The 15241-nt window shown below is 40.2% G+C and overlaps 3 protein-coding genes across 4 annotated transcripts; 2 read left to right on the top strand and 1 right to left on the bottom strand.

Annotated features, from left to right (window-relative positions):
- The first annotated feature begins 309 nt into the window (after positions 1-309).
- Positions 310-1768, top strand: snu13b (SNU13 homolog, small nuclear ribonucleoprotein b (U4/U6.U5)). Its single transcript, XM_040023247.1, has 3 exons — positions 310-513; positions 695-815; positions 1292-1768. The coding sequence occupies exons 1-3, from the start codon at positions 511-513 to the stop codon at positions 1552-1554; spliced, it is 387 nt and encodes a 128-aa protein (XP_039879181.1). The 5' UTR covers positions 310-510; the 3' UTR covers positions 1555-1768.
- Positions 1769-2794: 1026 nt separating this feature from the next.
- On the top strand, positions 2795-8951 carry crym (crystallin, mu). 2 transcript variants are annotated; one of them, XM_040023242.1, is made up of 9 exons: positions 2795-3099; positions 3194-3344; positions 3425-3487; positions 3585-3686; positions 6793-6976; positions 7143-7264; positions 7361-7445; positions 7562-7656; positions 8117-8951. In XM_040023242.1, the coding sequence occupies exons 1-8, from the start codon at positions 2810-2812 to the stop codon at positions 7633-7635; spliced, it is 1071 nt and encodes a 356-aa protein (XP_039879176.1). In that variant the 5' UTR covers positions 2795-2809; the 3' UTR covers positions 7636-7656; positions 8117-8951. The 2 variants fall into 2 exon arrangements, with proteins under 2 accessions (XP_039879176.1, XP_039879175.1); XM_040023241.1 differs by lacking the exon at positions 8117-8951 and having other exon boundaries at positions 7562-8093.
- LOC120728390 (ras-related C3 botulinum toxin substrate 1) lies at positions 8514-14378 on the bottom strand. The gene is made up of 6 exons (XM_040023244.1): positions 14072-14378; positions 12092-12163; positions 11809-11926; positions 11225-11287; positions 10654-10813; positions 8514-9890 (listed from the first exon to the last, which is right to left on the bottom strand). Exons 1-6 carry the CDS (start codon positions 14104-14106, stop codon positions 9760-9762), a joined length of 579 nt encoding a protein of 192 aa, XP_039879178.1. The 5' UTR covers positions 14107-14378; the 3' UTR covers positions 8514-9759.
- Positions 14379-15241: the final 863 nt, after the last annotated feature.

Below are 15241 nucleotides of genomic sequence, written 5' to 3'. Positions count from 1 at the left end.
TGGATGTAGTGAAGAAGCACATGCGGAGGGTTGCTGTGAAAGAAAAGAATGTTGCCAGGCACAGGCAACTTTGGCACAGGGAAGATGTGCTGAACACTGAAGGGAGCAGCTGAAGGGAAAAGAAAAAAAAATTCCGTGTATTTATTTTAAAAGGTATTTGTTGTTCAATAAAAAATGTAATCCCTTTCCAGGTCGTCTTTTATTTGGTTAAAAAAACATGAAAGCGACTTGTTTCGTTGTATTTTCACATTTATTAACAATTTTTTTTTCTCCCAAAGCACTTCCTGTGATTTCGCCAGCTTTGCCAGTGCGCATGCGCCTCACACCACACGTGTGGCAAACGTTTGGACTCGTTGCATGCGACGGAGCTTAGAGAGTTGGTACCGCTGTAAAATACATCACAGGAGATCGCATTTTGCATCGTATCGTTAATCTTTCAGAAGCCAGTCGAATTAAAATAGTCCTCCGTGAAGCATTTCGCCGAGAGGGCCGGAATAGCACAAAAACACCATGGTGAGTGTCTTCTCGAGCGAACAAGCTAACAGAGTAGCTAGTTAGCTACCAGCGAGCATAGTAAATTAAGTGCAGAATTCAGTAGAAGTGACCAGAAACAGTGCTGGTGACTATTTTTTCCCCCCGTTAACTGGTTTCTCTTGGTTAACATGGAGTTACTTTGTTTCTGTGTGGTGAGCAGACTGAAGCACAAGTCAACCCAAAGGCCTACCCGCTGGCCGATGCCACGCTGACCAAAACTATCCTGGATCTGGTGCAGCAAGCCTCAAACTATAAGCAACTGAGGAAGGGAGCCAACGAAGGTGGGTAAACACAACGTGCCGTGCGACACGGTCGGTGCAAATTAATATTTAAGTTGTTAATGAATGCATTTGAGTGGACAGGCGACACCAGCATGCTCGAAACGTGGTTTCTCTTCACTTAAAACAACAAGCTTTAGTCACAAGCCTCTGATTTCTGCATGAATGGAATGCCTGCGAGAAGAAAAATAACTTTTAGTATTGTTTACACAGATAATTGTTAAATTACACCATAGCTGTCTTCCTGTGGAGGCTAATGATTAGCCAATGTTGAGTGCTTTTATTATATGAATTACTAAGTGCTTGTGAAAAATGTGTTAAACAGACACTTGTATTTTTGTTTTGGGCCACAAAAAGAATAACGGTGCAGCAGTAATGAAGGGCACTTTTTCTTGTGTAACCTGTAATATGCTGAGCATTGTTTTTTTTTTGTTTCCAAGAACAAACTTGCTGTATTCAAGTTGCTCTTTCTTCCCCAGCCACTAAAACCCTGAACAGAGGCATCGCTGAGTTTATCGTGATGGCTGCTGATGCGGAACCACTGGAGATCATCCTCCACCTGCCGCTGCTCTGCGAGGACAAGAACGTCCCCTACGTGTTCGTCCGCTCCAAGCAGGCCTTGGGCCGGGCCTGTGGGGTGTCGCGCCCCGTTATCGCTACCTCAGTCACTATAAAAGAGGGGTCTCAGCTCAAGCCACAGATCCAGTCTGTTCAGATGGCCATTGAGAGACTGCTTGTGTGATTTTTCTTTCACTGACAAAAACTCCTTGAGGGGAAGAAAAAAACCCATTTTAAATAGTGCTGTCCTTTGTTTGATTAAACATGAGGGGGGGAAATCATGTTTAATTGTGTTTTTGTTTTGTTTCTTGCTTTTTGGGACCGATGTTTCTCATCAGGAGTTTGTAGTAGCCCTGCTCACTTCTTAATAAAATAATTCTTTTTGTTATTTTTTAAAACCTGGTCTTGTGTTCATTAAAAAAAAATTTTTCAAGATGAGTAAAAACAAAGTGATTCCCAAATGGTTAGTAACAGAAAACGGGGCGTATCTCTGCATGGTCTGATGTGTGTCAAAGAAAATAGCAGATGAGGACTATCTGAAAATCATGTCCTTGAGAGACCTGACCCAGGACCTGAGAGATGCATCTATTCTTCACTGAAGCCTTATCAGAAATGGTCTCAGTGGAAGGAAAGATGGAGAAAAGGCTGAGGTACACCAGGTTACAGAAACACTGGGATGGAAATTGGTGGCAAACAGGTCATATTTAGTGATGGCTTTGAAATGTTTGGTTCAAACTGTCTTCAGCATGGCAGAAGTCAAGCAGCCTTGACAACTATTCTCAAAGACTACTTAAAGAAATGACAGGCAAACTATCCTAAGAGAATTGAAAGAATAAATGTGGTCATACCAAACACTGACCCAACAAACTGTTTTTGCTATATATGCTGTAATTCCGTATGTTTTTGCATGTGTTTTGATAAATCGATCACCTCTTTCCAATTTTTTCTGGCTCAAAACCTTTGTACAGTACTGTATAAAACACGTTCTTACACTGATCACTACATCAAAATGTTAATTACAATTTGTTTTCTTTTTTTTTGCATCAGGATAAATAATCAGTCGGGAAACATTCTCAAAAGCAGGGATGTAAATTGTCAATTAAAAGTAATGAATTCATAATTCCGAATTTCTACAGTCATACAAATACTAACAACTGTGGAAGTCAAAGGACTTACAAACATTCTAGGGGGCGTGAAAGCAGCATCTAGCTGGCCCCGTTACTGGTTATAATCTGAAGACAGGACATTGTTTCACAATCGTTTGCGTAGAAACTGCAACACTTAAACACGGATTAAGTGGGTATCAACCTGAGATTGGCTTGTTTGAATACTTTCTCCCCTTAAACTGGTGCCAAATCCCAGACTACGGGAGCCTGGCGCTTGGAAAGCGCAGTGGATTATACAGCCTCTTCTGTGCGTCCCGCCTCTCTCCGCGCAACATGTTTAAAAAAGCTTTACTGCGGCTCTTGAACGCAGCTCAAATCCCGCTCGATGTTGACTCAAACTTTGTATCAAACCAGTTAAGTCAGTTCCGCATCAGCGTCTCAGAAGCAGCAGCCATGGCTGGGGCTCCTCCTGTTATCATATGGGAGCGTGAAGTTGAGAGCCTGTTGCATTACAAAGAGCTGATCCCCCGTCTGGAGGAGGCTTTAGGTAAGTTCTCCAGCCGGGACAGCGCGGAGGTTATCCAGCCTGTGCGCTCCACGGTGCCCCTGCAGAAACACAACGGGTAAGGCCTTCCGTCTGCTTCAAGAGTGCTTCAGCACAAATCAACCATTAACAGGGTGCAGCTACTGCTGGTTGAAACTCGCTCTCGTTTCTAGGTTTCTGGGGCTGATGCCTACATACATGGAGAATGATGGAGTCCTGTCCACAAAGTTAGTGTGCTTCTACAACAGGGGGGCTGGCTCCACTTTGCCATCAGTGTCAGCCACAGTGTTGCTGCTGGATCCCGAGTCCGGGCATATGAAAGCTGTGAGTTCAATCCCCGCATGCACCTGTCTTTCTGATGGCTTTGGTTTTATGAGCTGCAGTCTCATGCTTCCAACCCGCAGGTCATGGATGGAGAGGCAATCACTAACATGCGTACTGCTGGAGCTTCAGCAATCTCGGCTAAGGTACTTCCGCTCTCGATTTATTCACAGCATGCCTTTTCTATTCTGGAAATCCTGCTGTAGCTCTGAACTTCTGGGTCTGCCCTGGTGTGTCATGCAGCTGCTGATGCGCCATGGAGCCGAGGTTCTGGCCATCTTGGGGACCGGCCAACAAGCCCTGAGTCACTATAAAGCCTTCACTGAAATGCTTTCATTTAAAGAGGTATGCTTCCAAAAAATATATTTATTTTAGAGAACATGATACGTTAAGTACAGCATACTATTACATATTTATTAAAGAATAAGAAGCAAGTGCAGCGTCTGCCCCACTAAGAGGCTTGTTTGCTGCAGGGGTTTTCATTTATTTATTTTTTCATTTAAAGAAATCTGTGCAACATAAGGGACCCCAGACTTTTGCACAAAACTGAACATACTGTGAGTTACCTGAAGGATGTTGGCTCTTATTAAATGTGCAAAATGTGTGACAGCACAGCTTGCTGAGCTTCGTGGGGCTGACAGAGAGGGACAGTAGTAAGCATGTGCACAAAGCATTCCTTTGAGCAGTCCCTGCTGCCGGCCTGCTAGCAGTGTCGGTGAGAAAGTGATAAAAATGTGTTCTATATTTTGCCAGATGTCGGTATTTAAAATGATCTCTGACCAGTAACAGTAGCAGCAGTACCTGAACATTGTATGAATGACCCATACATTCATGTTAAAGGAAAAACCAATAGTCTTTTGACGTGTGCCACCAGAACACTCTTAATGAATAGAATAGAATAGAATAGAATAGAATTCAACTTTATTGTCATTGCACATGCACAGGTACAGGGCAACGAAATGCAGTTTGCATCCATCCAGAAGTGCTTTAGTGATATAGATATATTACAATATATATTAGCAATAATATAGATATGTGAGTATATTACAGAAATGGGTCTATTATGGTATGTTATAATGTACACGGTATGAAGTATGTTGTGAATATTCTATAACTATAAGTATGTACAGGCTGTAGTGAGTACAAGCTATGTACAGGATATGAACAGGATATAAATATGAAAAACTATACAGAATATGAAATAAATAACTTTACAGAAATCTGAGATATACAGCTATACAGAAATGAGAACTATGCAAGTTGTAAACAGTTGTAGGATTAAAGATTATCGAATGTACAGAATGATTATTTACACAGAGCTCTACAGTAGTGCAGTTAAGATAAGTGAGGGTGTAGATAGTTTCTACAGAGGCTATATAAAGTGCTAGTGGTTGTGAGTGGTGGTTCAGTCCATGTTATTATTGTGTGTTTGAGGGTACAGTTGTCCATTGTGGGTGTGTCTATGTTCAGTCCATGTAGTTTAACGTGGGTCAGATGTCAGGAGGCAGAGTTCAGGAGTCTGACAGCTGTGGGGAAGAAGCTGTTCCGGTACCTGGTGGTCTTAGTCCGGAGGCTCCTGTAGCGCCTCCCAGAGGGCAGGAGGGTGAAGAGTCCATGTGATGGGTGACTGGGGTCTTTGATGATTTTCCCAGCCCTTTTCAGACACCGCTTCCTGTAGATGTCTTTTATGGCAGGAAGTGGTGCTCCGGCGATGCGCTGGGCAGTTTTCACGACCCTCTGCAACGCCTTCCGGTCCGAGGCAGAGCAGTTCCCGTACCAGACTGTTATACAGTTGGTCAGGATGCTCTCGATGGTGCAACGATAGAAGTTCACCAGGATGTCTGAGGACAGGTGGTTCTTCCTCAGAGTCCTCAAGAAGAAGAGGCGCTGGTGAGCCTTCTTGACCAGCTTGGAGCAGTTGGTCGTCCAGGTGAGATCCTCGGAGATGTGGACTCCCAGGAACTTGAAGCTGCTCACACGCTCCACAGCCGTCCCCTTAATGTGGATGGGTGGATGTGGGTCAGCATTCCTCCTGTAGTCCACGATGAGCTCCTTGGTCTTCTCGGTGTTAAGCAGCAGGTTGTTTCTGTCGCACCACTCAGCCAGAGTTAATTAATGCTCTTTAGCATTAATTCCCCAGGTATTTGGAGCTGTTCTTTAGAGATAAGTACCATTCCTTCAGAAGATATTTCCTTATGTGGTGTTTTCTATTATAGTGGTAGAGAGTGCTGTGTAAATTGTTGGTCCAAAATGTCCCATTCAGAGTACCGAAATGTGCGCTGCTTTTCGGTCTGGTTACTACCGTTTATGTCAGAACCGGATACCGGTACCCATCCCTACTGCTGAATAAAGAAATCACTTACACAGAACTTCTGTGACAAACTGAAGCAGGCTTAAAATATTTTAAAAAGTAACACAACAGCTGAGAAACAAGATCAGTGACATCTATGAGTCTGGAAAGGGTTGTAAAACTATTTCTAAGAAGCACCAAAATTGGGACTCTAGTGAGCCACAGTGAGAGCCATTATGCAGAAATGGAGAAAATTTCCTTTCCTGGAGTGGCCGGCCTACCAAATTACTCCAAAAGCACTTTGAAGACTCATCCAGAAGGTCACAGAAGAGCCCAGAACAACATTTAAAGAACTGCTGGGTTCACTTGTCTCAGTTAAGGTCAGAGTTCATGATTCCACATTAAGAAAGAGACTGGGCAAAAATAGCATCTATGGGAGAGATCCAACATGAAAACCACTGCTAACCAAAAAGAAAAGAAAGGCTCGTCTCACATTTGCCAAAAACATCTTGATGATCCCCAAGACATCTGGGAAAATATTCTGTGCACTGACGAGAGAAAAGCTGAACTCCCATTAGTCACATGTAATGGGACTCAAACCTTGCCATAAAACTCAAAGCATTTCATAAAAAGAACATCAAACCAACAGTCAAACATGGCGATGTTAATGTGATGATCTGAGGAGGCTTTGCTGCATCAGCACCTGGTTTCCTTGATGATTCCAGGATGTTCTGCTTTAGCAGAAAATCCTGAAGGAGGATGTCCAGTTATCAGTTCATGCCCTGAGCTCTGCAGCAGGACAATGATCTGAAACACACCAGCTAGTCCACCTCTGATTGGCTCAATAAACAGAAAATTAAGCTTTGGGAGTGGCCTACCGTAGTCAAAGACCAGACTTAAATCAGATTGAGATGTTTTGACAGGACCTTAAACAGGCCATTCATGCTCCAGCATGGTTTAAATCTGCAAACAAGGGGACAATTACATTTTCACACAGGGCCTGGTAGGTTTGGATATTTTTTATCCCTTAATAAATTAAATTACTTAAAAACTGCATTTAGTATTTACTCAGTTACTGATCACAGCTATATTAATGCATTAACTGCACCAACTAATCAAAGATTTGTTGGTCGTTTCGCTTCCCCTGAAACTTCATTTCAGGTGCGGGTGTGGAACCACAGAAGGGAGGGAGCAGAGAAGTTTCGCCGCTCAGTTGGCGGTCCCGTGACGGTGTGCGGTTCAGTGGAGGAAGCAGTGAGGGGAGCGGATGTAATAGTAACAGTAACCAGGTCTATAGAGCCAGTGCTGTGTGGCCGGTGGGTCAAACCAGGGGCCCATGTGGCAGGTGAAAAGTAATTCACCCACAAAATATTTTAAGGGAAGTGGGGGAGATTTTTTTTTACATTGATGGTTATGCAAACCTGAGGAAACAGATGGAGCGCTTTTTTACCGGTTACTACAGAAAATAATTTTAAAAAGAAAAACAGTTTCTCTACTTTTCCTCTAACCAGCGGTGGGAGCTTGCAGGCCAGATTGGCGGGAGCTGGATGACTCATTGATGAAGGAGGCTGTGGTGTATGCTGACAGCAGGGAGGGAGCAATGGCCGAGTCCGGTGATGTCATCCTCTCTGGGGTCAGTGTGTCATCTCCTGTTATGCTTACAGGTCAGTGTGTGTGTCACTGGCATCTTATGTGAGGAAGAATATTACAGCGTTTGTGCCGTTTGCAGGTTGAGGTGTTTGCAGAGCTCGGAGATGTTATTAATGGGATCAAACCTGCTTACAGAGAGAAGACCACCGTGTTTAAGTCCCTTGGTAAGTCTCATTCTTTAAAACCACACAATCTGGCCTCTACTTCATGTTTTCATCTCATTACATTAAGAAATTTAATGCTTTGAAAATGTCTTTGTTTTTTGTTTTTTTAATAACAGGAATGGGAGTTGAAGATGCAGTGGCTGCTAACCTGGTATACGAGCAGTGGAAAGCCAAAGCCTACAAACTGTGAAGCGGCCATGTACTTTTAACCTTTACACATCACACAAATGACCAAGAATGAAGCCATAGAAGAACAATTATCAAGGAGCAAAAGAAATATGTCTGGCCTTTCCTCAGAGCTTATTTTAATGTTAAGCTTAGCTGTTAGCCGATGAATCACAAAGTCAGGGTAGAGAAGAAAGCAGATAACTGACTTAAGTAATACCGAGGAACCTGAACAAATCTACAACTGCACAAGTTAAGTGAGGCTGTGAAATTAACATGCTGATGTTCCTCTATTGTGGTTATAGTGTTCACCACATTGTTTAATATGGTACACTAATATTCGGAAATAATAAACCACAATTGAGGCAGACTCAAATGTCTGTTTTTTTTTACTTTTGTAACACTTTCCCCACCTTGGTTGAAAGGAAATGATTTATGCATGAAAAAAATACGTTTGCTGAAGCTAATAAATTTGGATCCTTGTTTTGTTTTTAATTTAATGTTGTTGATCATTAAAGTGTAGGGAGGTATGAACCATGTTCTGGTTCCAACCGCTGCTGCGCTACAAGAGATTGACAGACCAGCGGCTCCATGTCGTCTGTTAATTTACAGGAAGCTCCGAGACTCTTTTTGCAGTTTTGCTTCTGTACACCGCTTCCATTGTGGTGGAGTACAGAAGCAAAACTGAGTGTTAATGGGGCATTTTCCCCCCTTTTTAAAATTTGGACTACTCCACTCAAAGCATTTCATTGGAAATGGTAACATTTTTAAACCTTTACCTTGACAAAAGAATGTCTGTGGCATCATATAAAATGTAAAAAACACAGAGTTTAACAAATTTGCTTAAAAAAAAAAAAAAAAGGAAGAAAAAAAAGAAATCAGAAATCACAGCAAATTACAATGTGAAAATGAAACCACATTTATTAAGAAATTAAATCCAACTTCCTCTGTGCCAATGAAACGCTGATAAAATGTTGAGTTCCCTGGAGCAATCGCACAACTTGATCATTTCAAAATAATACATTTTCTGTTACTGAAGTTTAATTGTAAAACAAAATGCATTCAAATCAGCTCTGACCTTCAAAAATTACTTCACTGGCTTCATAACAGACAGTAATAGATGGGTTCAAAATGAAATGTTACACACTTCCATGATGGCTATGACACAGTGGGTATCACATACTAGCAAGAAGCATCGTCTGGGTAAAATTTGGTGAAAGCTAGGGCCCAACTTTACAGGAAAAAATAAAGGAGACACCTTCACATGTCTGACCGTCATTCATAAAATACTGTGCTCACATATGATGAGACAAGACCAATGGATACATTTAGAAAAAAAAACAAAAAAACATTGAGGAACAAGACAACTAAATGTTAAAAATATTAACCAGACACCGTCTCTTTAATGTTTGATCACTGCACTCTTGCAATTATTCTGAGCAGGAGCTTCAAAAATTTATTGCAGTCATTTTAGGGTTTAAAGGTTTTCTTCACAACTGCATGACGACACGTTGTGCAGGTAAAAACAGTATTAAAGTGTTCACAGAGGGACTAGCAAGAGATGGCTGAGTTTTCGCAGCACCTCTAGTTGGATGACACGTGTAAACAAAAATGGTCCAATGGAGGAAAAAAAAAAAAAAAAAAAAAATTCTAAAAAAATCTTTTTACCTCTTAAAACAAAATTTTAATCAAGGCAACAGGAATCTCTTAGTGTGTAGGGGATAGAGTGCCGTGCAGAACTTCCTTCTTTTAGTGTTAAATCTACGGTAGTGTCACGAGAAATTCACCTTCAGGTAGTGTTTCTTCACAATGTCTAAGAAAACCGACGACTTGTTTTTCTTTTAGCAAAATCCTCCCTCTCTCCCCAGCTCAACAATTACATCCCCTGCCCTCCCGTTCCCCGAGGCCTTAGCAAAAAAAAAAAAATCACTTCTTTCCCATCCATCTGAAAGGACTAAACACATGCAAACCCAGAGAAAAGATCTGACAGAAACTCTTCTGCACCCCTTAAATCTGTAAAGTTCTTTCAGATGGAAGTCTGATCTACCAAAGCTTCTATGTAAGCAAGGACACAGGGTGAAAATAACCCAGCCGTCTTCTTCCCTCCAAGTAGGCGAGTTCTGATTTCGACTGTATTTGCTGCTCCCCGTTACAACACGCTGCACTTCCTCCTCCTCCTCTTGACAGGTGGTGGGCACAGAACTGCCCTGATGGCTTCATCAAACACCGTTTTAAGGCCACGCTGGGTCAAAGCTGAGCACTCCAAGTATTTCACTGCACCTGGTCAACAAAAGGGGGAAAGAAGAACAGTCTCGTTTTTTTAGTCAAAACATATTTTAAGATCCTTCTACACTTTAGGCAACAAAAGGCGGCAGAGGTTTCTAAATAGAAAAGAAAGAAATGGATAAAAACACAATTACAAATAATCAATGATGAAAAAAACAACTCAGCAATAGAAATGTTAAATATTTTAATTGCCATAATGAATTATAAGTTTAAAACAAATTGTGCGCAGTTTTATCAGATTTCTAAAGGCTTAGTTTCTGAGGCTCCATCTGGAAGGTAGGAGATGGTCTCTTCCAAATAACTACTATGTGACTATAAATAGACAATATACTCGCCAGCCACTTAATTAGGTACACCTGTCCAGATGCTAATTAATAAGTGTTTTTATTTTTCTTCTTATTATTATTATTATTAAAATGAGAAAAATATCATCAAAAAGAAAATGAAACAAAATGCTGTTTCTAAAGCAGCAAAAACAATTATAGGAGAAAAGTCACTACTTAAATACTGTAACAAGTGTAAAATGTCAATAAATATTCCTGAAATGGCAACAATGAATCGACAAACGAGCAACAAACAGACGCCAGTCACTGCTGCTGTCAGTCTGCAGCCAAGTTAACAGGAATCTGCCAAATTTAAAATAGTCCCTTGCAGAGTTTGCCTTCTAGCATCCTCATCCTCTAAAATAATAGTCAATAAATTATTATTATTATTTTTAAAAAGGAAGCATTTGTCAAAGTGTGGAGCTACAACTGACTTATTTCTTTAGCCATGGCCAAGCCTTGTGGGTAGATAATAGGAGAGAGTTTCTTCTCCTTCAGCTTCTCAATGGTGTCCTTGTCGTCTCTTAGATCCAGCTTGGTTCCCACCAGGATTATAGGTGTGTTGGGGCAATGGTGCCTCACCTCAGGGTACCACTGCAGGGTGAGGACAGAAGTGTTGGCATGCATTATTATTAAATAAAAAGACGATACTGAATGCAAGTGCATTGTTTAAAACAATAGATTTCTTTCACAGTTTCCAGTTTCAAACAGTGTTACCTTTAAGAAGTGTGATCATTGCATCAAAGAGCTGCATTTGAACTAAAATCTACATTTTGCTTTTAAAACATTTTTTAAATATTTTTTTGGAAACCATTGTGACAAAAAAAAAAAAAAAAAAAAATCCTAAAATTAAGCATATTTCTTTAGCTAGACTTAGAATTGTGTCAAAAATGCACACCATCATCTGGCTATGTATCACACTAACAATTACCCAGCCAAGCTGATCTGAGAATGGCATTTCATGGAAAACAGTTAAGTTAATATTAAAGAGCATGCTGTACTGACCTTGGCACGGACGTTTTCAAAGGAGGCTGGACTGACGAGTGAAAAGCAAATCAGGAACACGTCCTGAGGAGGACAAAACAGACAAATCACTACGACATTAAGAACTTCACTATCGCTGTGCAGGCGTCTGTGTTCCAACTTTGACAATAATAACCCAAACTTAATGTAAGAACTAATTAACCATAACAGTTGAGGATGAACATTTTGAACATAAGACTGACTAATGCAGATGTGAGGATTCACAAATAAACACAAACACAGGCTGGTCCTGTTGGGTAAACAAAGTGACTCCCATTACTCGAGTCATTGGCACAGAGGCCAACTTGACTGCGAAGACAAAGAGGGCAAACAAGAGCTGCTTTTCAAAAGCAAGAGCTGCTTTTCACTTCCTCCAGCCGTCCTCCAGACAGTGTATAGGTACTGTGGATACAAGGCTCTACTCTGCAGAATGCACAGACCCTGTCTTGAGTATTAGAGGCCAGTGAATAACTCCAAATCGGTGCTGGGTAAGTGAACATTGTCTGGCTACACCAAACTATGCAAGACAGTGGATAAACACATGTAATATATGCCTGTATACATACTGTCTGCGGGTAGGACAGTGGCCTGAGCCTGTCATAGTCCTCCTGTCCTGCTGTATCCCACAGTCCCAGGTTCACTGGTTTCCCATCAACCATCACATTGGCAGAGTAATTGTCAAAGCTGCAGAGAATGAGAGGTGGATAACGTTTTTGAAACTATGCAAAAACGTACAAAACTTTTTTCTTCTGTAATATGCAACTTAATGTTCAAGATTAACTGCCACATGTCAATTTGACACCCCTACCTCAGCTGGCCAGTGGGGGATTTTGTGTGTGTGATACTTACACCGTGGGGATGTACTCTCCGGGGAAGGCATTGGTAGTGTAGCTGATTAGCAGACATGTTTTACCCACAGCCCTGAGAGGAGGAAGGAGGGAATGATGAGAAGTGGAGCACTTTACTTGAAATGTGTGAATGGGGAAACTGTGCTACTTGACAGGTTAACATGTCGAGTTACAGGTTTCATGTAAAAGATCTAGCTTTGGATGACCACTGCTGACCTACTGCTTTGGCTTTGTTGTGATCTTTCAAAGAGATGTCAGGTCTTAATCGCAAAAGTTTAATTATGCTCAGGAGTGTCCTGAAACAGCTTTTATATTATATGATCTAAAACACACACAGTATAGTATAGGGGATAAGAGCACATACAAATACATTACAAAATGAACTGTAGGCTTAGAAATGCATCATAGTCCTAAGTATATCTGATCCATGATTTTCAACAAAGTGAGAATTTGTACACACACACACACACACACACACACACACACACACACACACACACACACACACACACACACACACCATTAAATGCCACCCAGTCATACGGTGAACTATGATAGGTCTCAACTACTAGATAAAACTTTGTGTTGAGCACAGGTAAAGACATTATGTTTTTATTTGCATAAGTACTATTTCACTTAACATTTTCACTTTCATTTTCATAAAGCTTATTCCAATATATAAATTTGGTAGTAAATTGAAATTTTTGCTTCATATATCAACTATTATTCTAGACATTTTTTTTCTCTACATCCAACCCCAACCCAATAACAACTTTGTAAGCAAGCACACTGCCCTAGAGGAGTCTGATAATGCATGTTTTACATTTAAAATTGGGGAAAAAAAGGTATTCAAAACGCCTTTTAATATCTCTAACAACACTGTAAACTTAACCTGAATTCAAAGATTCCTTCAGGGATGTAGGTTTAGCAAATATTTAATCAAATTATTGGATCAGTATTAATAATTAAGAGTACCATCTGAATACTCCAGAATTTTGATCAATTTGAAATGAGCTAATTGGTGATATTTTACTTTTGTGTATAAAAATTCAAATTTTTTCAATCCAGCATAAAAAAAAAAAAAAGAGAAAAGAATACAAATATACATTATTGACAAATTATCACAATTTTTTCTTCCTTTTTTTGTTTGCAATGTGAAGATTTTAATTATTTATTTAACTAGTGTGCCCGCAAATATTAATATTTTAACTTGCCAATATTCAGTCTTCTACGTGCATCTGTCCCATATTACGGATGCTGAATCACTTTTATGGTAGGGAAAGGGAAATTTCAGGCCCTTTCTTTTCTAGTTTTTGAGATATTCATGTTCAAACATTGACTCAGATTTCAATGTGCAACAAAAAGGCCTGAAAGTGGATGAACGGGCATTTAAAACTTAATAAATATCTAGAAAAATATTTGAGATATAAAGCTAAATTTTCACAGCAACCACTATGGGAGTCCAAACTCTGACTTGTAAGCAAATCGGAGATGTTTGAGCAGAAAATGTTTAAAAATATGAGGAATTGAGAAGGAATGACCCAGCTAATTTAAAATTAAATGGCTTCTGCTGAATTTTAATGGTGGTTTGTTGTTTTAAAGCCTCAAACAACGAGTGAATTAAGTTTCTCAAAGGCCTTGGGCAGCTTCACAGCTGTTGTAAAACCATAATTTAAACAGACAAATGTAAGCACTTAATCATAACACTTTATAAAAAACGAAATGCCTGCTAAATAACGTGCTGTGGAGCCTTTCAGTCACACCGAACCGGGGCATGCAGATAAATCTGTCTGACCCAGCTGGGCTGGAGAACTGGCACAACAACAGCTGTCGCTCATGTTGGCTGTTATCTTAGGCATGTTAGCCGCTAGCCAACTGTTGGTAACTGGGTCAACTAAAACAGCCATAAAACATCGTACTGTGCTTCAAACTGTGAACATTTAAGAGCTCAAATTGATAATAAAATTGCCCTTTAACTTACCCGTCCCCCACCACCACACACTTTATGGCCTGCATCGAACGACTCTCTCTCTGGCGACTCAGCCGACGTTACAGCAGCTCGGCGTCCGTTAGCTTAGCTGGCTAACAGCGGCTATAATAAAGCGGTCCCGTACCGTCTGAAAAAGTGCGGAATAAACAAAGCGGGGGGTCCTCGACGGTGGTCCGAAAAGTTTTAAATGTTGCTACAGGACGTATCCGACTTGACTGTCCTTGTTAGCAGCACTCCGGTGAAACTCCAAAGTTGTAAAGGCAACACCCAAAAAAAAAAAAAAAAAAAAAGTCAAGACTGAGAAGGAAAAAACGCCTACAACTTGGAAGCAGAGGCTAGGAGATTCCTGCAAGGCATGAGATCGGTATGGTAGTCAAAATGTGCCATCTGCTGGTTAAAATAACAACGTGATAGCCTCCAAAAAAGTGACAAAATAACAAAAACTCCATAAACATATGATTCTTTGCAGCAATGCACTGTCATGTAAAAAGTAAGGAGAAAAAAAAGGAAAAAAAAGGATAAAAAGTTAAAATACTTGGAATATTTTGGAATAACATCTAGCTATAAAATAATGTTTCATATTGCCGAATAATTATTTTTATAACGGCAATGTCTAGTTAGAGGTTGATAAGTGCAATCTATCTCTTAATATCTGAAGAAACGTCAGTTGTTAAATAACTGTAGGGACAGTTAAGCACATTCATGTAAATATTCAAGTGAGCATTCCTGCTGTCTTTATTGGTTAAATGTAACTGGCTGGGGTAAGCAGTGTCATTTTATAAAACTAGCAACATGCACGTGAAAAATACGTTTAAGAAACAAAGAAACCGCAAAAAAAAAAAAAATGAAATCATCATTTAAAACCTGCAATTTGTTTTCATTCTGGCTATCATTAACTAATAATAAAATTTGTTTTGTGAGATGAAAATTCTATGCAAACAAAACAAAAAGAAAGAAAGAAAGAAAGAAAGAAAAAGGCAAGAAATAAGGATGCAGGCAAAAACATTTCCGTGGCACGGCATATTTGATTTCCAGCCACTACATTATATAATTAAAGGGCATTAAATTAATAGGTAAAAGGCTTCCTGAACTAGTGTATTTGACAGAGAAGATGAGATATAATTCCCAGACTTGGGGAATTCTTTTGTCACAGTAATTAAA

Source organism: Simochromis diagramma, unplaced genomic scaffold (assembly GCF_900408965.1).
Source record: "Simochromis diagramma unplaced genomic scaffold, fSimDia1.1 OVJJ01000208.1, whole genome shotgun sequence".
NCBI lineage: Eukaryota > Metazoa > Chordata > Actinopteri > Cichliformes > Cichlidae > Simochromis > Simochromis diagramma.
Note: the sequence above shows the minus strand (reverse complement) of the source record. Positions and strands in the feature narration are given on the sequence as shown.

What these genes read in the sequence shown, in the direction of transcription:
- snu13b (XM_040023247.1), top strand. An exon ending in GAGGAAGGGAGCCAACGAAG is followed by an intron (nt 816 to 1,291) that starts GTGGGTAAACAC and finishes TTTCTTCCCCAG; the next exon opens with CCACTAAAACCCTGAACAGA.
- crym (XM_040023242.1), top strand. Translation starts at nt 2,810, where the DNA reads ATGTTTAAAAAAGCTTTACTGCGGCTCTTGAACGCAGCTCAAATCCCG. An exon ending in GTGATGTCATCCTCTCTGGG is followed by an intron (nt 7,265 to 7,360) that starts GTCAGTGTGTCA and finishes TGCCGTTTGCAG; the next exon opens with GTTGAGGTGTTTGCAGAGCT. An exon ending in CACCGTGTTTAAGTCCCTTG is followed by an intron (nt 7,446 to 7,561) that starts GTAAGTCTCATT and finishes TTTTAATAACAG; the next exon opens with GAATGGGAGTTGAAGATGCA.
- LOC120728390 (XM_040023244.1), bottom strand. Translation starts at nt 14,106, where the DNA reads ATGCAGGCCATAAAGTGTGTGGTGGTGGGGGACGG. An exon ending in GGAGAGTACATCCCCACGGT is followed by an intron (nt 11,927 to 12,091) that starts GTAAGTATCACA and finishes CATTCTCTGCAG; the next exon opens with CTTTGACAATTACTCTGCCA. An exon ending in CACTGTCCTACCCGCAGACA is followed by an intron (nt 11,288 to 11,808) that starts GTATGTATACAG and finishes TGTCCTCCTCAG; the next exon opens with GACGTGTTCCTGATTTGCTT.